General features: G+C 42.6%; 1 protein-coding gene across 1 annotated transcript in view; it reads right to left on the reverse strand.

Annotated features, from left to right (window-relative positions):
• PLXNC1 (plexin C1) overlaps positions 1-27383 on the reverse strand; it is a 72912-nt gene that overhangs the window by 32957 nt on the left and 12572 nt on the right. The window contains exons 3-13 of the mRNA XM_075011809.1: positions 21918-22057; positions 18765-18944; positions 14642-14729; positions 13431-13637; positions 13147-13338; positions 12016-12118; positions 10076-10177; positions 9582-9685; positions 6573-6626; positions 5639-5763; positions 4905-5103 (exon numbers count right to left, since the gene is read on the reverse strand). Coding sequence (XP_074867910.1) covers positions 4905-5103; positions 5639-5763; positions 6573-6626; positions 9582-9685; positions 10076-10177; positions 12016-12118; positions 13147-13338; positions 13431-13637; positions 14642-14729; positions 18765-18944; positions 21918-22057 — 1494 coding nt within the window. The remainder of the gene's footprint in view (positions 1-4904; positions 5104-5638; positions 5764-6572; positions 6627-9581; positions 9686-10075; positions 10178-12015; positions 12119-13146; positions 13339-13430; positions 13638-14641; positions 14730-18764; positions 18945-21917; positions 22058-27383) is intronic.

Genomic DNA, 27383 nt, shown 5'->3' on the forward strand with positions numbered 1-27383 from the left:
CTGAACGTTCCTATGCCCTTCCTGGCCATCATTCCAGAGAACATACTTCCATTCTGATAATTCTCATTAAAAAATTGTGTTAATGAAATTCATGATGGTACTCTTTGGGCAGAACTATATGCATTCTGTTCTATTTTCCACATATTCTGCCATACATTTCATGTTATTGCAGTCTCAGATGATGATTCAGCAAATATTTTCACAGCAGATTTTGCAGAACACAAAGAAGGTACCACTGTGAGATTTCTAAAATATAGCTGTATCACTTGACCTAATATTTAAGTATCTGAAGTGCTGTAAAAAAATCAGGGAGGGATGTGGTGCACATACTTTCAGAAGTCTTAAAAGAGCTACAGTCTGATGCAGAAACTACAGAACCCAAACCATCAGAAAAGAAAAACATCCTTCTGATGGTGGCATCTGACTCAGATGATGAAAATGAACATGTGTCAGTCCCCTCTGCTGGTAGCTAAGGTCCCAAGGGAAGCAAGACTAAGGCTGTGTCTAGATTGCTGAGAACTGCTAGCAAAAGATATGCAAATATGTTGCACAATCTGCATATCTCTTGCTGACAGTTTTGTTGGGAGAAGCTTTCCTGACATTTGGCCTGTCCAGATGGGGTTGAATGTTGGGAAAACCCCCTCAGCCAAGACATCCCTTTTTCCTCATGAACAAGAAAGAAGGGATGTTGGCAGAACGCTCCCTATGCGGAACACTTCCGTCAAGAGACCTCTGGTCTCCTGACAGAAGCCTGCAGTTTAGACATAGCCTAAGAGGGAAAACAAATGAAGGCAGTTGGCTGTTTTTCAAAGGGACCTTATTAAGGGTGCAAGTGCACACTACTCCACTGCATAGAAAAGACAGGAAGCACAGTAAAAGACTATTCTGGTTTAACTGGGAGATCTTGGAAGATGGAAAATCAAAAAGGAGTGATGTAGAGAAACTGGAGAAATGGTTGGAGGTACACAGAATGAAATTCAGTAAGGAAAATGCAAAGTACTCCACTTACGAAAAAAACTGCACACAATATTCCAGTTGAGGCCTAATCAGCGCAGAGTAGGGTGGAAGAATTACTACTTGTGTCTTGCTTATGACACTTCTGTTAACGCATCCCAGAATGATGTTTGCTTTTTTTGCAACAGCATCACCCTCTTAATCCTTATTCAGTTTGTGGTCCACTATGACTCCTAGGGTCCCTTTCTGCAGTTCTTCCTAGCAGTCACTTCCCATTTCGAATGTGTGAAAGTGATTGTTCTGGCCACATCGTTTCAAGGAAAAATGTTGAGAAATTGGAGCATGTCCAGACAAGGGCAACGAAAATAATTAAAGGTCTAGAACATGACCTACGAGAGACGATTGAGAGAATTAGGGTTGCTTAATTTGGAAAAAAGACTGAAAGGAGACACAATAATAGCTTTCAAGTACCTCAAAAGGTGTTATAAGGAGTAGGGAGAAAATATATTCTCCTTAACGGCTGAGCTCCCTCACAGTCCATTCGTTGTCATGGTGAGGTGGCTTGTGTGTCTCAAGGACCCGGAGAGCTATGCCAGCAGGAGCTACAGCTCTTGGAACAGTCACCCAAACTGGACATATCAAAGGGTAGAGACCAGATAAATTTGGATCATGTCTGTCTCCCTGAGGTAAAAGGGGTTGGTTTGAGGTTAACAACCTTATCTGTAATAAAAACAAAAGTTACAGAAACATCTTCAAAGATATCGACAACCACACAAGTCTTGTGAAGAGTTGACAATCCAGTCAGATTGCGTATGAAAAGTGGCAGGAAAAGCTGACAGGAAGCAGCTGCCCCACATGACTCTTCTCTCACCCAGGACAACCACCCAGTTTGGTGTGTGGAATGTTCGGACCATGTGTCGAGTGGGGAAGACAGCACGGATTGCAGTGGAGATGAAACAGTGCAAGCTCGCAGCTTTGGGCTTGAGAGACACAAAATGGACACAATCTGGGCAGTTAGGACCAGCAACATGTGAAACCCTCAGCTACTCAGGAAATGAAGAAGAGGGCACACCACACACAGAAAGTGAGGGCTTGATCTTATCAAGAGAGGCATCTGATGCTTTAATAGAGTGGATAGCAGTATCATCATGCATCATCACAGCCAAATTCTACACCAAAGTGCAAAAGGTACTAATTGTGTAATGTTAAGCACCAACCAATGAAGCAGCTGAAGAATGTAAAACAGACTTCTATAGTCCATGGAACACTCACATGGAACCCACAAGGAAAATGCAAAAGAGGAAGATCTTGAATGATGTGGAGAAGATCTACTGAGATTGAAGGACAACAAGTGGGGTACTCCTGGAGTCAGCTAGAAGTTTTGTCCCAAGACACAGTGAAGTGGAGGAGACTTGCAGATGACCTATGCTGCACTCAGAGTACACGGGTTATACAAGTAGTAGGAGCAGTAACCTCTGAGGGTACGACAAAAAGCAATGGGCATAAATTGCAACAAAACTAGTTTAGGTTGGACATTAAAAAACAAACAAACAATCTTTCTGTCAGGGGGGTTGAGTACTGGAATAAATTGTGTGACAGGGTTGTGAAATCTCCATCATTGGAGATATTTAAGAGCAAGTTAGATAATCAGCTGTCAAGGATCATCTAGAATGGTGCTTGGTCCTGCCATGAGGGCAGGGGACTGGACTTGATCGCTCAAGGTCCCCTCCAGTTCCAGTGTTCTGTGATTCTATGATCACTTAGAACTTGTCATCAACATGGACACGTCTTCTGGAATAGTGGCTGAAGCATGAAGAGACAAATCTTTAGTGCATCTGGCACAAATATTTTGTGATGCTGCATACAACAGTGCCATGCAAATTCCTGTTCTTCCTTTCAGGTGACATTGTGAACAATAAGCAGATGTCAAGTATAAGAGGGGTAGCTGTGTTAGTCTGGATCTTCAAAAGCAATGAGGGGTCTTGTGGCACCTTACAGACTAACAGAAATGTCTGAGCATAAGCTTTTGTGGGCAAAGACCCCCTTCATCAGATGCAGGTAGTAGAAATTTGCAGAGGCAGGTATAAATAGGCAGGCCAGATCAAGGCTGGAGATAATGAGGTTAACTCAGTCAGGGAGGGTGAGGCCTACTACCAGCAGTTGAACTGGAGGTGTGAACACCAAGAGAGGAGAAACTGCTTTTGTATGTAGCTAGCCACTCACAGTCTTTGCTTAATCCTGAGCTAAGGGTGTCAAATTTGCAGATGAAATGCAGCTCAGCAGTTTCTCTTTGGAGTCTGGTTTTAAAATTTTTTTTGCTGTAGGATAGCTACTTTTAAATCTGTTACTGTGTGTCCTGGGAGATTGAAGTGCTCTCCTACAGGCTTTTGTCCATTGCCATTTCTGATATCGGACTTGTGTGCATTTATTCTTTTCTGGAGGGACTGTCCAGTTTGTCTAATGTATATAGCAGAGGGGCACTGCTGGCACATGATGGCATATATTACACTGGTAGATGCGCAGCTGAATGAACCTGTGATGGTGTGACTGACCTGGTTAGGTCCTGTGATGGTGTTGCTGGTGTAGATATGTGGGCAGAGCTGGCACCGAGGTTGTTGCATGGGTAGGTTACTGAGTTAGAGTTGCTGTGGTGTGGTGTATAGTTGCTGGGGAGAATTTGCTTCAGGTTGGCAGACTGTCTGTTGACACGGACTGGCCTGCCTCCCAAGGCCTGTGAAAGTTGGGGATCATTGTTCAGGATGGGTTGTAAATCACTGATGATGCGCTGGAGGGGTTTTAGCTGAGGACTGTAGGTGATGGCTAGTGGTGTTCTGTTGGTTTCTTTCTTGGGCTTGTCCTGTAGTAGGAGTCTTCTGGGTACATGTCTGGGTCTGTTGATCTGTTTCCTTACTTCCTCGGGTGGGTATTGTAGTTTCAAGAATGCTTGGTAAAGATCCAGTAGGTGTTTGTCTCTGTCAGAGGGGTTGGAGCAAATGCGGTTGTATCTTAGGGCTTGGCTGTAGACAATGGATCATGTGGTGTGTCTGGGATGGAAGCCGGAGGCACTAAGGTAGGCATAGCGATCAGTGGGTTTATGGTATAGGGTGGTGTTTATGTAGCCATCGCGTATTTGCACCATGGTGTCCAGGAAGTGGATCTCCTGTGTAGACTAGTCCAGGCTCAGGTTGATGGTAGGGTGGAAGTTGTTAAAATCCTGATGGAATTCCCCCCGAGTCTCCTTCCCATGGGTCCATATGATGAAGATGTCATCGATGTAGTGTAGGTAGAGACGTTGCAATAAGCAGATAACATTATCTCCTGCAAATTGTAACCTAACTTGTTTTTCTTAGCAATTGGCTGAACAAGGAGGAGGACTGAGTGGACATGTAAGCTTTAAAGTTTTACATTGCTTTATTTTTGAATGCATTTTTGTACACAATTCTACATTTGTAAGTTCAACTTTCATGATAAACAGGTTGCACTACAATAATTAAATTAGGCAAACTGAAAACCACTATTTTTTGTTTTTACAGTGTAACTATTTGTGATCAAATAAACAAAGTGAGCACTGTATACTTAGCATTCGGTGTTGTAGTTGAAATATATTTTAAAATGTAGAAAACATCCAGAATAGATAAATAAATGGTATCCTATTATTTTTAATCAGCACAATTAATTGAGATTAATCTTTCTGATCACTTGACAGCCTTAAAAATTACCTAAACCCAACCCAGATACAGAGTGGTAGCATCATTTATAGAGTTGCTCTTTTTTCAGTTCTGCATGATGACTACTGTCTACACAAGTGATCGAACAGGAAAATGAGTATATCAGTAATAGAGAACATTAAGTTTCATGCATAAGTTGTGCGTGGAAGAAGTCAGCATGTGCTCTGCTGATAATATTCCTCGGTCTAGTGTCTGAGGTGGTATAAAGATGTTGAGACTTACTCGAAGAAAACCAGAAAGGCAAACAGACATCCAATTTGTCAGGAGTTTTTCTACGACAGATTCTGTGCGTCTTAGCATGAGCTTAGGTTGTATATTGCTCGACTGTTCCATCAAGTCCCTGGTCAAGGCTTCCAGAATATGGGTTAGGTAGACTAGTTTACTCTGTAGTGCAATCGTCAAGAAGGAGGCAAACAAGCACCTGTTTACACAAAATAAAAAAGTCAGTGAAAAGGTTTGGAATTTGCTTTTGAATAATCTAATACAACAGAAAGATGATCCTAACCCTTTCATAATACCTTAATACGAAATTAGTTCAAATCAACTTTCACCATTCATTTATGCCCATATGCAGAATGGTAACCCGAACACCCACTGAAGTCCATATAAAATTTAAAGGATTATCCCATCCAGCACATTTTTTAAAAATGTATTGTATGTCCAAATTTAATTCTAAAGAATAGCTTCCTTTTCAATTAAATATAAGTTCGAAATTATAAAGCAAGAAGTGCTTGCTATCAGGTGTGGAATTTTTCTAGTTCAGTGCCTACAGACATCCATAAATCTTCTAATCAATTTGTAATGACTTGGTTAGTGATGAAGAAGAAGGAAAAATACTTTGGAAATGCTTAAATCTGCTTTGTATGTTGTGAAAACTATATTTGTGTGTCATAATCCACATTGGTTTTCTTTTAAATTTTAGAGTCTGAAGCCTATAAAGCATAATCATACTACACCTGTCTTTCAGAGAGAAAGTCTTCTGTTTTTCAAGGGTGTGAATGAGAACAACAAGAAAATTCTTATTACAAATTAAAGCATGCAACATGGTGTGTCTTTCATCCTTTTGCCTCTGGTTTCTGCTCTGGAAATTAAACAAAAACAAGGCAAACTGTAAGTTGGGTATGACAGATCCTTAATTGGAAATGAGCATAATCAGCACACAAGAAGAAATCTTAGACCCACTGAAATCAATGGGAGGTCTGCCAACGTTGATAGCGCCAGGTTTTCACCTATACCATATCGGCGCGTGCGCGCATGCACACGCACACGCACACACATTAACTACAGGTAGTACTGCCTGTATAATGTAAGCTGCCTGATTTAATGAACTAACGGGGAGGAGGGTTGTCTGTTAAATCCAAGGGTTTACTACCCACCCGCCCACTAGCTTCCCCCTGCCCCAGCCCAAGCTCCCCCCAAAAGGCGAGAACTTGTCAGACTGTGGCCCCTGGAGCTGGAACTTCCGCAGCCTGCCATGCAGCTGGAGCTGCCAGACCATGACTAGAACAGCCTTGCTGTGCACAGCTGCAGCTGCTTGCCATGCAAGGCTGGAGGAGCCGCCATCAACGCTGGAGCTGCCACGTGCTCCTTTCACCGGGGTGGGGTGCATATGTGAGTGCTGTCTCTCGGCATACATGCCCCACCCCTAGTGGGAGGAGTATACGGCAGCTCCACTGTTGATGGTAGCTCCTCTAGTCCTGTTTTCATATAGCTATCTATGCAACCGCATTATATACCTTCAGCCACGTAACTTTTTACCACGTGGGAAGGAATATAGAGAAAATGTAATTTTTTGGAAAGTGCTCGAGTTCTCTGGTGAGGACCATGATCACATGTAGACACAAAAGAATAACTAAAAAATACAAGTAAAATTATGTTACATAGACTTACCGGTGGCACATCAGCATGCATATCTTCAATGAAAATGGAGTCAAAGCCTGCTGACTGAAATGAAAGACAGGAGATATTTTACTGTTAGAAATACCGAACTCTAAGCATGTACCCAAGGCAACAGAGAATACTGAGAAAAGCTTATGAATGCACCTGTCGTTTAGGTATTTTGCATTGTAATTTCTGCAAGGGTTCTGACATGCAGCACATAACAAAAATTAAAACTGCAAAGAGAAAATCAGGACTGAACTATGCCAGATTTACTGGTATCTGAAAATCTGAAGAAGTGAGTCCTACCCATGAAAGCTCATTCTCTAATAAATACATTTGTTAGCCTTTAAGGTGGTACAGGAGAGCTTGTCCGGTACGCTGCTAAATGCCCTCAGCCCAGTCAAGCTCTAACATGCCTCAGAAAGGCTGTTTATTATCAATACATGAAAATCTGCCGCTTTTCCAGGCGTGCGGACACCCCAGAATGCATTACTCCCAGATGTCACTAGACAGTGGTATGAATCTTTTGGATGTCAGGCATCCCTGGACTTTGCCAGTTTTAGAGCTTTTCTCTGCCGTTGGTACTATTATTGCTGCTGACACTTCTCATGCATTTGCCATCCATGGATCTCAAAATTCAGTATAAGCAATAATGAATTAAGTCTTCTACAACCCTCTGAGGCAAGTCACTATTAAGCCACAGAGGAACCCTAGAGGACACTGGGTCCCACAGAACCTGGACCAGCATTGTGCTAGAGCCTTGTTTGCAGCCAGCAGAACCTTTCCAAAGGCAAATGTTAAAAGACCCCAGTTTCCTAGCAGCGTTAGCAGCACAGCTTAGCAGATCTTCACAGTCCATGAAGTTCTGGCAGTGCAGCCTGTATTTCTCCAAATCTGTAGCTTTGGCCTCCAAACTAATTCAGATGCACTTAATAGACTCTTCTGTTGGCATTTACTGTTATACACTTTTTCGACTAACACAGAGAATTCTTCCTGTGAGTTCTGTCTTACCATGCCTCCTGCTCTTGTCCTCTGACCCTTGTCCCAAATTTAACTCCTACTTTTTCCCTCTTTCCCATGCCTATTCCATTTCCCCTGGCTCTCTTCCATAAAACCAACACAAAACACACACAGGTGTTAAGAGTTACATATAAATAGTAAACAAAATAGAAATGCGGTGAGGGTTAAAATGAATTACACAAAGCAGACATGGTTCAGGTTAAACAACGGCTCAGGAACAGATACAGAAAAACAAAGCAAGAAAGCATGAGTAAAAATTGGGGTTAAATATAAAGAGTAAGGTAATAAGGTTTTTAATATGCATATATAAATAACAAAACACAAGTAATAGTAAAAATACCAGAGTTGTTAATGAAAATTAGAGCATGGTGTCCAGATCCGGGGTTAACTAATAAAATGTGGGAAGCTAAAATAGTCCTATATTTCTATTTTAAAATACATAGATAAACACAGCATATGCCAGCTGTCACCCAGACCACTCTGAACGCACATGACGTATTACACACTCCATCCTATTTGTTTCATGAAAAGGTTAAAATTTTTGATGAGACGTAAGCAGAAAAAGAACAGATCAACTCTTATAAATAATATTTTCACACTAATATCACTGGTAACAAAATAAAAAGGAAAAAATACAGAATTTATAGCAGCAAGAGTCCTATTATGATCTCCCAGCCGCAGTCTGGTGCAATGCCACTGAGTCTGGTGGAATTATTTCTTATTTACTCTGGTGCAAAGAAGGTCAAGATCCAATTTTGGAAACTTTTATTATTATTCATATTACAGTTTCAATTTTGGATTTAAATTGTACCAGGCACTATTCAAACCACCTTTTTACTAACTGTGCAATGAAATATTTTCAAGTACTTGTTTATGAAAACCAGTTGCTCACACTGGTGCACTGAGGTCAGCATATATACTAAAAACTAATGGGCTTTGGTTAGTCTCACCATATAACTTCCAAAAATATTGGAGGCTGGTATTTTCCTCCCCAATTCCAGATATTCTAGGGAAATTATTTCCCCCATTGTTTTCATGCTATTAAATATGATGATGCCACAAATTAGACTAGCCCCCATCTCTATTTAGGACAACATTAAACCACGTGCTTAAACTTGAGAATGGGCTTAAATCAAGGAGTCATCCTGCAGCACCTTACATACTGAGGCTTGGTCTACACTAGCCCTTACAGTCAACTGCAGATATGCAATTATAGCTATGACAATTGCATAAACAGAATTAACGTGGTCACAGTTGACTGTGAAGTCTGTTCTCCCTGAGGGAGGTTGACGGGAGCATTTCTCCTGTTGACTTTTCTTACTCCTCATGAGAGCAGGAGTACCGGGGGTCGACTGCGGACTCCAGAAGAACTGAACTCCAGGTGATCGACCCTTTCCTGGGTAGGTCTACAGAGAAAATTTATTTCAAAATAGCGATTATTTTGAAATAACCATCCCAGCATCTACACAACGCAACTGCTATTTTGAAATAATTTTGAAATAGCAGTTGACTTATTTGGAAATTGGTAAACCTCATTCTATGAGGAATAGGGTGAAACAGGTTCAACGCATGCAGATGTTGTATTTTGAAATAGCTAAGTGATATTTTTAAGTGAATTTTTGTGTGTGGTAGCGTTTTTTTGAAATAATGTTACGGCAGAAGACCTCTTCTAGAATAGATTATTTTGAAATAAGGCAGCTCTGTAGACATACCCACACAGATTTATTGGAGCATAAGCTTTTGTGGGCAAAAAGCATTCTGGGTTATTGCTTACAAAAGCTTATATCCTAGTAAATCTGTAGCCCTAGCTCGAAATAAATTACACAATTTACATTGAGCAAATTGCATAACTTATTTTGAGGCACCTAAAGCAGTATACAAGGTCTCTTGTGAAAATCAAATTACAGGGTGGTATTTACATGAGCTATTTTATCCCTGTTTGACAACTACCATCATTACTGTGGCTGGATTACACCTAAAAGACTAGCAAATATTTACCTCTGGGAAGAAAGTTCTAAGAGCAAAATGTTTGTAGTCGAGAAAGGGAACTGTTCCAAAACTATCCACCACATCTAATTGATCCATCTGTAGTTCTGCAAATTCTGAAAAAACAAACTCCTGAAATGTTAGTTTTGATCTTGCTAAATTCTCTTCACAATTAAAGCTCTCAATATGACCCTGAAATATGGCCTTAAAATAGCCTTAAGACTTGATGCATTATTCTTCTAGCTGAACCTCTGTGGCATTGAAAACAATGATTGGATATATTTTTTAATCTCCAGTTTTGCTGAAGTATGTTGTACAGCACTGGAGTGTATAAATAGATACTACTGCTTACCAATGTTAGCAAGGAACTCTGATATTCACATTATAAATTATTTTACTTCTGTTCAATGAAGTTCATGAAACAAAAGATTTTTAAAATGAGAGTTTCTGACACTTTAATTTCAGAAATGATACACTTATTACCAAAGAAAGCCATGAAGACCTACCACCACGTATTTTTTTCCGAATTTCATATTCTAACAGTTCAATTTGTTGACTCAGTTTACGAGTTAACTGTTTGGATTTGTACCTAGTTACAACGATTGCCACTAAAAAAATGAAAGAAAACTGAATTAGATGTTGAATAAAGAAATAAGCCAAACAGATCTGCTTTATATATCAATACTAACAATAAAACAAAAATGATTATAAGAAAAAAAAGTCTCCAGTAACATTCCTCTGTATTATTTATTATTATTATGTTTATACTAATACTACCAATTTCAAATTTTAGTAGCTCTTAGGAGCTCCAGTCATGAACCAGGTGTCAGGAGCAAGACCTACAGCTGCACCTACTGTACTCCTGACACCCTAACAAGCCAGCAAGGCTGCCTGACTGGCTGAGGAAGCCAGCAGGCCAGCTCTTATACTCTGGAGCAGCAGTAGCTCACTAGTTGCTCAACGCATGCCTGCTCATTCTCTGCTTCATCTCTTGCCACACCCATTCCAGCTCTGTGTCTCCACAGCTCAAGCCTAGACTGGTGTCCTGTAGCCAGTTTTGCTCCTTCCTCAGAACTGGCCCAGCTCCTGACCTCTCTGTTATCTGGCAATCTGGTTCTGACCTTTGGTACTGACTCATGAATTCAACTCTGTCTCAACTCATGTCTCGGGCATTTAGCCTCTTGTGTTCAGACCTTCCACTCTGGTTCCTGTTTCAGATCTTGTTTCAACCCATGGCTCTGGCTTTCAGACTCCGACCACAAGGCCTGACTCTTGTTCTAGCCACTAGGCACAACTGCCTACAATACAGTCTGCTGACAATAGGATCCCATCAAGCAAGGCATTTTTAAGAGCACACTCCTTTTACTTAGATCTCAAAATTATCAGACTCCTGCCTTCTTAACGGAAACATAAATCTGCATGTTAAGCAGCAGCATCTGACAAGACAGTGATAAGATTCTGCAAACTTGACTAATATTTACAAGAAAGAAATATTTTAAGTTGGCCTATGTATTTCCAAACTGTTTTACTGACACTTGTCAGAGAGGAGAGGTATTGCAAGGGTTGCAGAAAAGGCTGAGACACGCCTCTCACTACAAAAACATGATAAATAAAAATATGGCAGAATTAACACACTGGAAAAACACACACCTGTCCAAACTAACTACAACTAATTCAATGCATGAATCGTCTCAAATGGGAGGATCATAGCTATTGTTTTATGAGAAGCAACTGTGCTGGAGAAATGTGTCCTTGGACAGCTTTGCTTTGACAGCTGGGAAGGCGCTAAATTTGAGAAGTAGGAACATAGGCACCAGAGAGACACAGCCACTGAACTCCGACTGATTTCAACAGTAATTAGGCTCCTAAAAACCTTTGAGAACTGGGATCATAGGTCCTAGATCATGACTGACTACATGATAAATTTCCTGGAAAAACTGAATACTGAAATAGCCTTTGCTACTTCTCATACTCTGTCACGATGAACCTTACCACCAGAGCAAAATAATCCACCTAACTGTTCCCAACTGAACCTGTGAAAAATATCAGACTTTCTGGCTTTGTCTACACTACAAAAATAAGTTTGAAGTTGCTTACTTCAAAGTACGACTTCAAAGTAAGCAACTTCAATGTACAGCATCTACACACACCCTACTTCAGAGTTAAACTTTGAAGAAGGGCACTACTCCATTCCCAGGAGTGGAGTAAGGACTTTGAAGTTAGGCTCCCTACTTTGAAGTTAACTTCCAAGTAAGAGAAAAATGTGTGTAGACTCTCTGCTGGCTACTTTGATGTAGTGCCTAACTTTGAAGTTAACTTCAATGTTAGTTCCCAGTGTAGAGACACCCTCTGTGATCAACCTGGACAACCTCAGACACTTTTAAGGTATATAACATAATTATGTCTTTCAGCAAACCAAAAACTAATAATGCGTAATAGTACTCACCAACAATTACACTCAGTAATAAGATAGGGAGCAAAATAAGCACATACATGTACTTGTGCAATGATTTCTTTTCAACTTCCTGTATCAAGTCTCCTAATATGACCTAATGGGAAAATATACAGGTGTATTAGTGGAATACAGCTACTCTAACTCCATGTTTGCAGAAGACCATGTTCAGTGGATAAAGTAACCAGTCTCTTCAACTGAAGTAATGAAGCTACACTACATAAGGAATGAAGGAGCTGTTTGAAAAAACACTTATGAACTGTTCAGCTATTGTTTGCTGTACCTGATGTTAAACCAAAAGAAAAGAATTGTGTTGTGGGAAAAATAGTAAACTACTGACAACAAGCCAAATTCTGCCAGCACTTATACTTCAAGCCAACCAGACTGAAATTACTATGGTATAAACAAAGGCAGATTTCAGTCTCAAACCAGCCAAAAATTTGCACTCACCAGGATCACCACAAACAAAAATGCCAGCATTTTCAAGAGAATAAAAATAAGTTTTCAAGGACAAAAACTGCTATTTTCATTACAGATGTATACCCTGATTGGCAGAAGGACAATGTCAGGTCCACATCAACAGCAGAGGAAAAGAACATTCCTGGTGGATGCCTTGCACTAAACCTAGGTCTTGTCTTTGCTTTTAAAGAGGCTCACCCTTCTCTAGCCCAGACCATGAACTCCTCCCCAGGTCCCCATGGGGAACTTCTTCAGCCAATGGAGCATCACAGTTACAATTCTACAGGCCACACGCTGAAGGTGGCATAGATGGCACAGCTGTAAACCACGCACTCCGTCCTCTCCTGTGCTGCTTCTACTTCAGGGAGGTTGAGGGGGCAGAACTTAGTCCTTTGAACTCTCATGAGACACTGATAGCTCACAGCTCTTGAAGTTTTCATATGGCTCAGAGACACATGGACTGTTCTTTCAAGTTCACTAACCCTGAATGCATGTAGTGTTATAGCAAAATAACTTGGCTGCGAAATATTTTAGATCTGTTATAATCCTGTTTCACTCTTTAAAATTAAAGTATATCTACAATCAGCTAATTAACATGTTACAACCCAGTTTGGAAACTTTAAAAGCAAACAATGTTAAATCACTCTAGAAATAATTTTTACTCACATGAACTTTCACAGAGGATAACTCAATCTTGCTTGCATCTTTCCTTTTGGCTTTGCATAGTATAGTACTACGATCAGAAGTTCTGGTAATATTCTGAACAGTGAACATTATAGTTTCTAAACCTGTACCATTTGTGTAAGACAGGTTAACTTTAATCTCATTCTGAGAAATATTTAAGATGTCGTTTTTTTTCTGAAAAAAATGAAATATGAAGTTGTTATTAAATGTGGTAAAACTTAAAACTATCACATGTGACTTTTTATTTGATATTTCTAAAATCTTACATATAATTTTAATTCCAGATCAGGGTCCATCTCAGTATGCAGTTGATAATCTATGAACACGGGGTCAGGATGATACTGTAACTTAATACAAGGTATAAGGACATTTTCCACTGTTAGTGACACATTAACGATTTTACTGTCTTTTGTAAGGCTTAAACGTGGTGATTGGAAACTACATGTAGAAGTACTTCCAGGACATCCAGAGACCTAGAACAAAAAGCAACACTGTCAGTGCAGAAGGACTTCACTGAATGTACAGTGAGACACTAAGACCCTCAACAGTACTTTAAAGTCCTGCTGAAATCCCGTGGAAAACACATAAACCTCTATTTAAGATCATATTCTCTATATTATACTCAAACTTGTTTCTGCATTGGCTATTTTTGTTCTTTTAAGCCCCAGTCAGAACATCTGCCATGCACTCTTCTAAGGCTACATCTATGTGATTGATGGAGAAGCTGCTGCAGTGCAAGACCTTTCAGGAAGCAAACAAACAGGAAAATGACATCCTGACAACATTAATGCCTTGCAGAACGATGCATGGAATTAACTATTAAATCTTGATTCCACAAATATTTGAGAACACATAATTTTCATAGAATCATAGAGCGGGAAGAAACCTCAGGAGGTCGTTAAGTCCAAACTTAACTCAAAGCATGACTAATCCCAACTAAATATCCCAGTCTGGGCTTTGTCAAGTTGGGACTTAGAATCATAGAATCCTCGGGCTGGAAAAGACCTCAGGAGGTCACCAAGTCCAGCCCCCTGACCAAAGCAGGATCAACCCTAGCTAAATCATCCCAAGCGGAACTTTGTCAAGCCAGGACTTAAAAACTTCTAGGGATGGAGATTCTACCACCTCTCTAGGTAACACATTCCAGTGCTTCACCACCCTTCTAGTGAAATAGGTGTTTCCTAATATCCAATCCAGACCTCTCCCCCTGTAAGTTGAGACCATTGCTCCTTTTTCTGCCATCCATTACTACTGAGAACAGCCTCTCCCCATCCACTTTAGAACTCCCCTTCAGGAAGTTGAAGGTTGCTATCAAATGGCCTCTCACTCTTCTCTTCTAATTTTACTGATATGAGTTCAGCTGAACTATTCACAAGGGTAAAGTTAAGCATGTACTTAAACTTCTGAATGCAGTTAAAACAAAACTGATTCCTTTAAAAATGGGTATTTTGTTATTGTAAATGAGTTCAAGACTTACGGGAACATTTGCTCTCTGGTCATCTGAAATAATGACACTGTCTGTCACATTAAAATTCCTCCCAAAGAGGGTTATGTTGCGTCCGCCACTATGACAAGAATTTTAAAAATTGAGGGGTTAATGTTAGTGTTTCCCCACAAATAAATATGTATCTTGTTTTTGCTGTTCACATTTCAAACTCTTTGTTCAAGAAGGAAAAGACTAGTCACAGTGTATAACATTTTGTCTTTGTAAGAGCAGACAAAATAAAAACAAATTGCAGAGGTAGATAATTTGTATCACTGATTTCCAGTTATACTGAAAGTACTTTTAAATATACAGTATAGTTTCCTGCCTCTTTCATGCTGCTCATGAGCAATCCAATGCAAGCCCCAAATCACTTAATGATCATAGAATCATAGAATGTTAGGACTGGAAGGGACCTTGAGAGGTCATCAAGTCTAGCCCCCTGCCCCAATGGCAGGACCAAGTACTGTCTAGACCATCCCTGATAGACATTTATGTAACCTGTACTTAAATATCTCCAGAGATGGAGATTGCACAACCTCCCTAGGCAATTTATTCCAGTGTTTGACCACCCTGACAGTTAGGAACTTTTTCCTAATGTCCAACTTAAACCTCCCTTGCTGCAGCTTAAGCCCATTGCTTCTTGTTCTAGCCTCAAAGGCCAAGAACAAGTTTTCTCCCTCCTCCATATGACATCCTTTTAGATACCTGAAAACTATCGTCATGTCCCCCCTTAATCTTCTTTTTTCCAAGCTAACCAAGCCCAATTCTTTCAGCTTTTCTTCATGGTTCATATTCTCTAGACCTTTGATCGTTCTTATTGCTCTTTTCTGGACCCTTTCCAATTTCTCCACGTATTTCTTGAAATGCGGCGCCCAGAACTGGACACAATACTCCAACTGAGGCCTAACCAGTGCAGAGTAGAGCAGAAGAATGATGTCTCATGTCTTGTTCACAACACACCTGTTAATGCATCCCAGAATCATGGTTGCTTTTTTTGAAATAGCACCACACTGTTGACTCATATTTAACTTGTGGTCCACCAGAACCCCTAGATCCCTTTCTGCAACACTGCTTCCTAGACAGTCGCTTCCCATTCTGTATGCGTGAAACTGATTGTTCCTTCCCAAGTGAAGCACTTTGCATTTGTCTCTATTAAACTTCATCCTGTTTACTTCAGACCATTTTTCCAATTTGTCCAGATCATTTTGAATTTTGACCCTATCCCCCAAAGCAGTTGCAGCACCTTCTAGCTTGGTATCATCTGCAAACTTAATAAGCGTACTGTCTATGCCAATATCTAAATCGTTAATGAACATATTGAACAGAACTGGTCCCATTCCAGACCCCTGCGGAACCCCACTTATTATACCTTTCCAGCAGGATTGAGAACCATTAAGAACTACTCTCTGAGTACAATTATCCAGCTAGTTTTGCACCCACCTTATAGGAGCCCCATCTAAGTTGTATTTGCCTAACTTATTGATAAGAATATCATGCAAGACCATATCAAATGCCTTACTAAAGTCTAGGTATACCACATCCACTGCTTCTCCCTTATCCACAAGGCTCATTATCCTATCAAAGAATGCCATCAGATTGGCTTGACACGATTTCTTCTCTGCAAACCAATGCTGGCTGTTCCCTACCAGCTTACCACCTTCTAAGTGTTTGCAGATGATTTCCTTAATTACTTGTTCCATTATCTTTCCTGGCACAGCAGTTAAACTGACTGGTCTGTAGTTTCCTGCGTTGTTCTTATTCCCCTTTTTATAGATGGGCACTATATTTGCCTTTTTCTAGTCTTCTGGAATCTCTCCTGTCTCCCATGATTTTCCAAAGATGATAGCTAATGGCTCAGATACCTCCTCCATCAGCTCCTTGGGTATTCTAGGACGCATTTCATCAGGTCCTGGTGACTTGCAGACATCTAACTTTCCTAAGTGATTTTTAATTTGTTCTTTTTTTATTTTATCTTCTAAACCAACCCCTTTCCCACTAGCATTCACTATGTTAGGCATTCCTTCTTCAGACTCCTCAGTGAAAACAGAAACAAAGACGTCATTGAGCATCTCTGCCATTTCCAAGTTTCCTGTTACTATTTCTCCCTCCTCACTGAGCAATGGGCCTACCCTATCCTTGGTCTTCTTCTTGCTTTTTATGTATTTATAAAAAGTCTTCTTGTTTCCCTTTATGCCTGTAGCTAGTTTGAGCTCATTTTGTGCCTTTGCCTTTCTAATCTTGCCCCTGCATTCCTGTGTTGTTTGCCTATATTCATCCTTTGTAATTTGTCATAGTTTCCATTTTTTATATGATTCCTTTTTTATTTTGAGATCACGCAAGATCTCCTGGTTAAGCCAAGGCGGTCTTTTGCCATATTTTCTATCTTTTCTACGCAGCAGGATAGCTTGCTTTTGGGCCCTTAATAATGTCCCTTTGAAAGACTGCCAACTCTCCTCAGCTGTTTTTCCCCTCAGTCTTGCTTCCCATGGGACCCTACCTACTAGCTCTCTGAGTTTACCAAAATCCGCCTTCCTGAAATCTATTGTCTCTCCCTTCTACCCTTCCTTAAAATTGTGAACTCTATGATTTCATGATCACTCTCACCCAAGCTGCCTTCCACTTCAGATTCTCAATCAGTTCCTCCCTATTTGTTAAAATTAAACCTAGGACAGCTTCCCCGGTAGGTTTTTCAATCTTCTGAAATAAAAAGTTGTTTCCAATGCAGTCTAAGAACTTATTGGAGAGTCTGTGTGTTGTTGCATTAGTTTCCCAACGTATATCTGGATAGCTGAAGTTCCCCATCACCACCAAATCCTGGGCGTTGGATGATTTTGTTAGTTCTTTAAAAAACGCCTCATCCACCTGGGTAGGTGGCCTGTAGTAGACTCCTAGCAGGACATCACCCTTGCTTTTTACCCCTTTTAGCTAATGTCTAGGTATCTACTACTTCTCAACCATACTTATTCTTCCAGTCACCTAGCAACAATGCATTTGCTTGTAATAATCGAGATGGTGCTCTTTGAAGGTTAACACTTAAAGCAGGGGTGTGCAAAATGGGGAGCAGGTCCCTGGGGAGGGAGGGGCATGAAATTTCATAAGGGGAGGTGCAGCACAATCAGCAGCTGGGTCTCAGGCTCATCCCTCTCATTACACATGTTGAAAGATGTTACTCTCTTTACGTATGTATATTCACATTTAGATACAGATAAATATGCCAAATGAAAAACTTTATTAATTTTCTTACACGTGCTGAAAGGTTTTTTTTTCTTCTCACATGAACATAATCAAAATTTCCATCAGTTTGGATGACATTAGAGAGGTTGTGAGGGACTCTGCTAATTGCAGGAACAAAAAGTGGGACCTGACGTAAAGTTTGCTCACCCTGAGGATAAAGCATAAGCTGCAAATCAACCTCGCATAAGGTGTGTTACGTTGTTTTGATGTTCCTGGAGCAATCTAGGACTATGCACAATTCCAGGTGTATTTTAGTAGGTGTTGAGGGTGAAGAGCAATGCACAGTAAGCAGCTGGTATTTTGGCTCAAATATAAATCAGTGGGGGAATTTCATACCTATTACTGAAGAAGGGGAATTTTAATTTTATGTTCACTTCACTTTCTTTTTAAAATACTTTTAACATGAGGGAGAAATTCTGAAGTTACTCTTCAGAAGATGAAGGGAAAATTTGCAGTGTATGGCCAAAATAGATTACAGATGGAAAAATCAAAATACTTTTGTGCGACTCTGGCATTTTCATTTAAGATCTCAGTTTAGTACCAAGGTTTATTTTTCATTTACTATTAAGGAAGGTTATAAAATAACTTTCTACTTTACCACAAATGTACCACTTTTCTGTTAGTTACAGAGATCATATCATCATTCCTTCAGTTGATTGCCTGAACTCTTTCTTAGCATACACCCAAATTAATTACAGCAGTGATTAACTGGATTATTGGATCAGAACCTTCTCTTTTGAAAATGAATCCAGCTTCACTGAAATCCAGTACAGTTATCCCAATTATATCAGAGGAAGACCTGGAAGCCAGTTTACTAATATTACCACAACATGACGAAACTTTATGTCTGTAAAAACAAAACCAACAAGAAAAGAATTACCTGGCCCAGGTGATCGCTGGCTCTATTTTAGTACACGAAGGCTTAGAGATATAATATACTGTGATCGGTGGTGAACATTTACCCCCACTGGCTTTTATGCACACGCTCTTGCCCTCTTTGTGTCCAGGTGGGAGAGCGAGTCTTGCGTGGGTGTCATTTAACACCTTGCTGACTGGGATGCTGCAGGAAAAAGAGGAACAGAACAGACGTTTTTGCACCATTTTCACTAGGACAGAAATGCTCAATCTGTGACTCTACAGTTATGTAGAGCTGTTTAGAATCCCAAGTGGGGGATGTTCTACTATCCCCCGGTGTGATCAGAGCTCAAATGCAACTAGTACCAGAACAACGGATAGACGCCCCCCATCATCTTCCCATGCTCCGGCAGGGAGGCCATAAACTGGAGAGCGGGAGAGAGGAGAAAAGACTCTCCCAGAAGGAAGTTACTCACTTTGTGCTGTAATGACAGCTGTTAGAGATGGGTGTCCCTATCGGCAGGGCAGGCAGGTTCGCAGAAATTTTGATAGTGCCCAGAATGTCCAGAGCCCAAAGCTCTCCCCAAACTCATGCCCAAGGCTCCAGGAGGGGGACTGGGTGGGGGAGAGCAGCAGACTCTGGGAGGGAGTTTGGGTGCAGGCTCTGTGGGGGGGCCAGTGCCAAGCATGAGGAGCTTGTGGTATAGGCAGGGTGCCCCAGGACTACAGCCTGAGGAGGACTCTCATCAAGCCTCTCCCCGCTAGCTGCTCCTAGCTTCCAAATTTATCAGTCACACTCAGGCTGCATTGCAATTTACAGTACTGGAGCTCAGCCCCTGGACCTGAATATTCACAGTGTCTGAGCACCGGGGGCCCACATAACTCACCACCTATGCCTATGGGTGCTCCACTCTTGGTGTGTCTGCATCCCTGCAGTGCTGACGGGGGAACTTTTGGAGCTGTCAGTCCTGCCAGTCCATGCACTGCCCCTCACCGGCTACATAACTAATCAGCATTCGCAGGCAACCCTCCCCAGTGGGGCACCAGTAGGGACACGCTTATTGAAGAATCATCATTACTGCACCAGGTGAGTAACAACTTGTCTGAGCACTGTCCCTGTGGATTCGCTGCTGTCCAAAGTCCTGGCCTCAAGTCTAATACAGGTGATAGCTTGGTAGCAGCAAAATCGTCATCTGCAGCTGAATCCCCTGTGGCAGCACAGTGTTCTGCACAGGTATGTACAGACGCCCAGTCGCTGCTCTGCAGATTTCCGATACGGGCATACCATGGGAGAAGGCAATTGATGAGAAGATCAACCTTGTACAATGGATGCATATTACAGAGTGAGGCGTTATATTGCACGGTTGGCAACAAATAATAATACACCCTGAAACCCACTTGGAGTGTCTCTGGGTGGGAATGGCTGTACAGCAAACCCTTGATTTTACGGACCCCAATTTAGCAGACTTTGGGAACAACGGAGGTGACCCCAAGACCATTGAGATCCATAAAATCATACCCCCCCACCACCCAAAATAAATAAGTTAAGAGACTTATGCTGCTGCAGCCTGGAGAAGCTGCCATCTCCTCTGCCAGAGCTGCTACGTGCTCCTCCCACCAAGGGCAGGGCACCTATGTGGACAGACCAGAACTCACCTATGCGCCCCACCTCTGGTGGGAGAAGTGTGTGGGGGCTCCAGCAGCAGTCCCCCTCCAACTGCACACGGCAGATGGCACCAGCCACGCCAACGGGCTCCTAACTAACGCAGCAGGGTCCAATGGCTCTTCTGGTGGTGGCAACTGTGGTGAGTGGCAGGGTTTGGGCTTTTTTTTTGAGGGGGGAGATAGGATGGGGAGGGGACTGGGGGAGCCTGGCAGGGGTGGGAGGGCAATAAACCCTCACATTTAACAGCCTGTTGGTGCTACTGGACACCCCTCTTGCCTTCAGTCTGTTAAATTGAGGGTGTACTGTGCCTTTTGATCTATCTGCAACAGAGAGGAAGTGTCTCAGAGATTTTTTGAAGGCTCTTGTCCCGTCCAAATAGAAGGTCAAGGCTCACACTAAGCATATGAAGGATGGCTTCCCTCTTATCCTGATGAGATCTGAGATAAAACACAGGCTGGCAAGATATAGCTGCTGGGATGGATCCAGCCCACCATGCCTGTCAATCCAGCCTACAGCCTGTCCCAAGGCAGGCTCCCAGCCTACTCAGTTGCTCAAAATGCCTGGCAGCTAACTCTAGGCAGCGCACATCTCTTGTTCGGGGTTAGACTTTGCACACTGCCTCTGCCCCCAGACTCACTGCGGCTCTCATTGGCCGGTTTCTAGCCAATGGGAGCTGTGATGACAGGGCTGGGAGCAGAGCAGCACACAAAGTCCCCCTGACTCCCACAAAGGGTGCACAGTGCAGAGGGACTTGGGGGGAAGCCTCTAGCTGTTTTGAGAAATGTAGGTCTGCAGCAGGCTGGGAGTTTGTCTTTCTCGGGGTCCCACTGGTTTGCTGACTGCGAGCTGCCAGGGTTAAGTGCCTCCCAGCCAGAGCTTGCTGCTGGCACTCCAGCCCCATAACTTCCCAACTCCCTGCCCCAGGTCACCACCCAAACCCCTCTGCCTCAGGCTACAACCCCCTTCCTGTACCCCTCCTCCAGGTCAGAATCCTCTCCTGCCCCCACACCACCTCCCAGACCTGCACCAGGTCACAACCCCCTCCTGCCCTAGGCACAACACAAACCCTTATGCCCCCCTCTTGTATCCCAGCCTCAATCACAACCTGTGCCTAGATGCTGCATCCCCTCGGACACCCCTCCTCCAGGAGGGAATCCTTTCCTGCACCCATATGCATACCCACTCCCAGGCCCTGCACCCCGCTTCCCTGCAATCTCCTGTCTCAGGTCACATCTCTCCTTCAGCCAAACTCCCACCCAGAACCTACTCCCTCTCGTTTACTCCAGTCCTTTACCCTGAGCTCCCTTCTGCACTCAACTTCCATCCCAGAACCCGCACCTCCTCCATTAGTATAAGGCCCTTAACCACTCACCAAATTCTTGGAGTGGGCCCTCCCACATCAAAAATTACTGACCACTCCTGATCTAAAGGCAAAATTAGGCAGTGGGGCAGGAGTGTAATTTTCACTGTACTAAAAGCAGAAACATAACTATTGGTATTATTTGGACTCACTCGTCTTGTCCGCAGCCACTGATTCCAGACAGCACCACTGTAATGTATGACGCTTTTGTAAAGTTTTCTCCTCTGACTATCGCATCCTTTTTGCCTAATACTGATATCCATAAAGGTTCTATGGAAATAATGCGGATAGGCTATTGGAAACAAAACAAAATCTGGTTTAAAAAAGAAAAAAAGAAAAGAAACAACCTACTGAAAATAAAGAATGTTAAGCTTATGCATTTAAAATATTTAAAATGAATCGGAATCCATTTTTCTTGTTAATTGTAACAATCTCGGAGCTGATCCTGAGAGGTGCTGAACAATCAAAACTTCTTTCGTTTGTTCTAATTTTAGCAATGTTGACGTTTGCATTTCTATAGAACTAAAACTACCATCAGGAAGTGAAATCCGACGCACTGAAAGATATGTATTACAGATACCCACTTTAAAAAGCAGCTTTATATGTGACTGCTTAACAATTCCGAAACAGCACAACCTGAAACAACATCTGTGGTCTCTGTAATGGAAAGAGTTCAGAGAAACTAACTGCAACAATACACAATGTCTAGAAAATGGTATGGCTGGGTAGAATTCTAGAATGAAAAGACAAGAAACAGGTTAAAGCTAGATTTACTGTATGCCTTTTAAAGCCACACAGAGATATTCCAGGGCTGTATAGCCAAATTACCAGGAAAAGTAATTTACATGTGCATCTTCCAGTGTATAAAAATGACAATGTGCATGATAGTGTGCCAATAGCTAGCCAGTAATATTTTAAGATACATAGACAATTTTAATAATCATACTTCTTTGTGAACTTATTTTTACTATTGTTATAAAAGTAACATTTTTTCTAACATTCTCCATTTATTTGGTGCATTTGATAGCAGTGTATGTGTAGTTAAATTTTGCTGTTACCATTCTATTATAATAATCTAGTCAGTTTCCTTTGAGTGAATTTTTCATACAACAGGGCAAGAAAAAAATACCTTAACAAAATAAGAAGTTATGGCTCTAAAACCACAAATTGGCTGGGGCCTTCAAGGGTAAATGATTTTTAACTATTTGTTTTTTAAGCCAGCTGCATTACAAATTAAAAATGCCCTTTTAGGATTCTGACTTTGGTAATTATCCAAATGTTTAATGAGCGTTTGTGGACATGTCTGTCTGACGCACACTCTTGCCCAGATTAAGAGCTCAGTTCAGCATGGCCGCTGAAATATCATGTGTTCTCCATCTCATTTCATGCATGTATGTCTAGACACCATGGCTAATTTATTCCACGAGAGCACACTGTATTCATCATGATTTGCTGTTTCCCCTCTACTCTCAGAACAGTATCATTCATATCTAAAGTTAAAGGAATTCTAGGCTGGATAAGCCTCCAGTTTGAACTACTCACACTCTAAGATATCATGGTTACAAAGCTAGCTGCACCTCTGTCCCCTCTCTGCATCCACCCACTCAGACCTCAGGCTACCTCTCCTGGGGTAGACTCATGTGATTCTCTTATAAACTAGGCCCTGAGCTAACATTACCGGATGGATGGACGGACCGTGCTTACCCAGCAGGCCTGACTGGGTTCGGCACCTGCTATTCTTTCCTTTTGGGAGCTGTGACAAATGGATTATGATTAGGGTTCCAAATTCACAGTCATGAAAAACACGCCACAGGCCATGAAACTGGTCTCCCCTCTGAAATCTGGACTTTTGGGTCTTTTTACTCTATACTACACATGGAGAGACCAGCATTTCTCAAATTGTGGGTCCTGACCCAAAAGGAAGTTGCATGGGGATTGCCAGGTTATTTTAGGGGGTGGGTCACATTATTGCTGCCTTCAGACCTGGGCAGCTGGAAAGCTGCAGCTACTGGTCAAGCACCCAGCTTTGTAAGCAGCACCCCGATAGCAGCAATACAGAAAAAAAGGTGGCCATAATGTGTCGTGCCATCTTTACTACTGCACTGCTGCCGTCAGGGCTGGGTAGCCAGAGTCTGGAAGCAGCTGATTCAGGGCCCAGCTTTTCAGGCAGCAGCACAGGAGTAAGGGTGGCAGTATCATACTATGTCATCCTTACTTCTGCTCTGCTTCTGGTGGTGGCTCTGCGTTTACAGCTGGCCTCCCCATCCAGCAGCCACCACTCTCCAGCCACCCGGCTCTGAAAGTAGTGCATTCAAGTAGTGCACTTTTTTTTTTTAAAACTAAGATCAGCACCTCCATTTTCCACTTCCCAGTTCTTCTTCTCCACTGCCTCTGATGTGTTGGTCACAGAATGCACCAGGTACTGCCTTCACAAGCCTTCTTATTTCCCTTATCTCTGCCTGTGTGGCACAGCCAAGTCCTCCCTATGGAGGGCTGAGCATCAGTGAATGGGAAGGGAAGACCCGCTGAAGAGCTGAGCAAAGGATGCAGAGACAATGCAGGTACCAACACAGTCAGTGAGGGCACGATTTGAAGTGGGGAAAGGAATTCGGGGTATGGATACAGAGAGGTTGGGGGTCAGAGTGAAGATCACCCTATGCCCTCCCCCCACCACACACTCTCCAGCACTACTGTGGCCTCCCCTTCTTCCCCAGAAGCAGCAGCACTGGTGGGGAAGAGTGAGCATTGAGCCCCTTTACCACCGCTGGATGAATAATGAAGGGAGGGAATCCCTTGATCAAGGAAGAGGCACCTCTAAGCCCATCCTCAGTCTGGTCGAACAGGTAAGGCAGGAACTTTAGAGGGAGGGGAACTGTTGTAAGGCAGGAGTGGAGTGGGAGAGGTCCACTTCCCTTCCCCTCCCAGTATGTCAGTGGAGCAGAAGGTACCCAAGACCCCTCCATTATGGCTCTGCTCTGTTGCTGTCACTGCTTCTGAGCTCCCAGAGGGCAAGAGCCTCTGTGAGAAGGATCTCTTGTTCACCCCGCGTATGCAGAGAAATGGCATTTCCTTAAATTTGGTTTTCATCAAAACACTAGTCACTGAACTAATTCTTTAACAAAAGTCTCTGGGTAACTCTTTACACAAATAAAGGTGGTCAGCAATGAGCCAGAGCACAGATCAAAGGAGAAAAGGTTAGCTAACATACACATTCCCAGCCCTACACTCTCCCAACTTGCATTGCTCCAGCCTCTTCTTTTCCTCTAGCTCTGCATAAAAAAAAGATAAGAATCTGAAAATGTTACAAGCAGCTCATCTGTTGTGGCATGTGTGTGGGCATGTGCATGCACGTGTGTGTGTGTGTATCAAAAACCCCTTGACCACATTGAGTGCCATTTTATTCAAGAAACAGCTGAAGCCCTCAGTCACAGTCACAGAATCACAGGGCTGGAAGGACCTCAGGAGGTCATCTAGTCCAGCCCCCTGCTTGAAGCAGGATCAACCCCCACTAAGTCATCCCAGCCAGGACCTTGTCCAGCCAGGACTTAAAAACCTCAAGGGATGGAGAATCCACCACCTCTCTAGGCAACGCATTCCAATGCTTCACCACCCGCCTGGTGAAGTAGTTTTTCCTAATATCTAACCTACACCTCTCCCTCTTCAACTTCAGACCATTACTCCTTGTTCTGCCATCTGACAGTACTGAGAACAGTTTCTCACCCTCCTATTTAGAGCTCCCCTTCAGGAAGTTGAAGGCTGCTATTAAATCACCTCTAAGTCTTCTCTTCTGTAAACTAAACAAGCCCAAATCCCTCAGCCTATCCTCATAAGCCTTGTGCTCCAGACCCTTAATCATTTTTGTTGCCCTTCGCTGAACCTGCGCTCCAGCAAATCCACATCCTTTTCATACTGGGGGGCCCAAAACTGGACACAATATTCCAGATGTGGCCTCACCAGCGATGAATAAAGAGAAATAACTACTTCTCTAGATCTGCTCAAAATGCTCCTCCTAATGCACCCTAGCATGCCGTTAGCCTTCTTGGCTGCAAGGGCACACTGTTTACTCATATTCAGCCTTTCATCCACCATAACCCCTAGGTCCCTTTCCATCATACTGCTGCTGAGCCAGTCGGTCCCCAGCCTGTAACAATGCTTGGGATTCTTCCGCCCCAGATGCAGGACTCTACTCTTCTCCTTATTGAACCGCATCAGATTTTTTTTGGCCCAGTCCTCCAATTTATTCAGGTCCCTCTGGATTCTCTCTCTACCCTCCAATGAATCTACCTCTCCCCCTAGATTTGTGTCATCCGCAAACTTGCTGAGGGTGCAATCCAGTTCCTCATCCAGGGTTGAATAACACCAGCCCCAGAACCGAGTCTTGCAGCACTCCGCTTAAAACAGACCGCCATCCAGATATTGAGCCATTGACCACTACCGTTGGGCCCGACCATCAAGCCAGCTTTCTATCCATCCTATAGTCCAAGGATCCAATCCATATTTCCTTAACTTATGGACATGAATGTTGTGGGAGACCGTATCAAAAGCCCTGCTGAAGTCAAGGTATATCACATCCACTGACTTCCCCATGTCCACAGAGCTTGTTACCTCGTCATAGAAGCTAATCAGATTGGTCAGGCAGGACTTGTCCTGGTGAATCCATGTTGGCTACTTTTGATCACTTTCCCCTCTTCCAAGTACTCCAAAACAGATTCCTTGAGGATTCCCTCCATTATTTTCCCAGGGATTGAGGTAAGGCTGATGGGTCTATAGTTCCCTGGATCATCTTTCTTTCCTTTTTTAAAGATGGACACTATGTTTGCCTTCTTCCAGTCATCCAGTATCTCCCCCAATCTTCAAGAGTCTTCAAGGATAATGGTCAAAGGTTCAGCAATGATGTCTGCCAATTCCCTCAGTACGCTGGGGTGCATTAAATCCAGACCCATGGACTTTTGCACATCTAGTTTTTCTAGATAGCTCAGAACTTGTTCCTTCCCCACAGATGGCTGCCCTCCACCTTCCCGTACTGCATTGTCTAGGACCATCATGGGGAAGTTGACTTTGTCCATGAAGACTGAGGCAAAAAAAGCATTGAGCGCTTCAGCTTTTCCTGCATCGTCTGTCACTAGGTTACCTCCCTCATCCAGCAATGGCCCCACACCTTCTCTGATAACCTGTTTATTATTCACATGCCTATAGAAACCCTTCTTGTTACTCTTCACATCCCTTGCCAGCTGCAGTTCCAATTGTGCTTTCGCTTTCCTGATTAGTGCCTGGCATTCTCCAGCTGTATGTTCATACTCTTCCTCAGTCAACTGTCCACGTTTCCATTTCTTGTATGAATCCTTTTTTAATTTAAGCTGACTAAGGATTTCCCTGTTAAGCCAAGCTGGTTGCCTACCATGTTTGCATTTCTTACTAGGCAGCCGGATAGTTTGTTCCTGTGTCTTCAGTAAGACTTCTTCAAAATACTGCCAGTTCTCTTCAACTCTTTTCCCCTTCATCTTCGTTTCCCAAGGGATCCTGCTCATCTGTTCTCTCAGGGAGTCAAAGTCTGCTCTTCTGAAATCAAGGGTCTGTATGTTACTACTCACCTTTCTTACTTTTGTCCGGATCATGAA

The sequence above is a fragment of the Carettochelys insculpta genome, chromosome 1, assembly GCF_033958435.1.
Source record: "Carettochelys insculpta isolate YL-2023 chromosome 1, ASM3395843v1, whole genome shotgun sequence".
Taxonomy (NCBI): Eukaryota; Metazoa; Chordata; order Testudines; family Carettochelyidae; genus Carettochelys; species Carettochelys insculpta.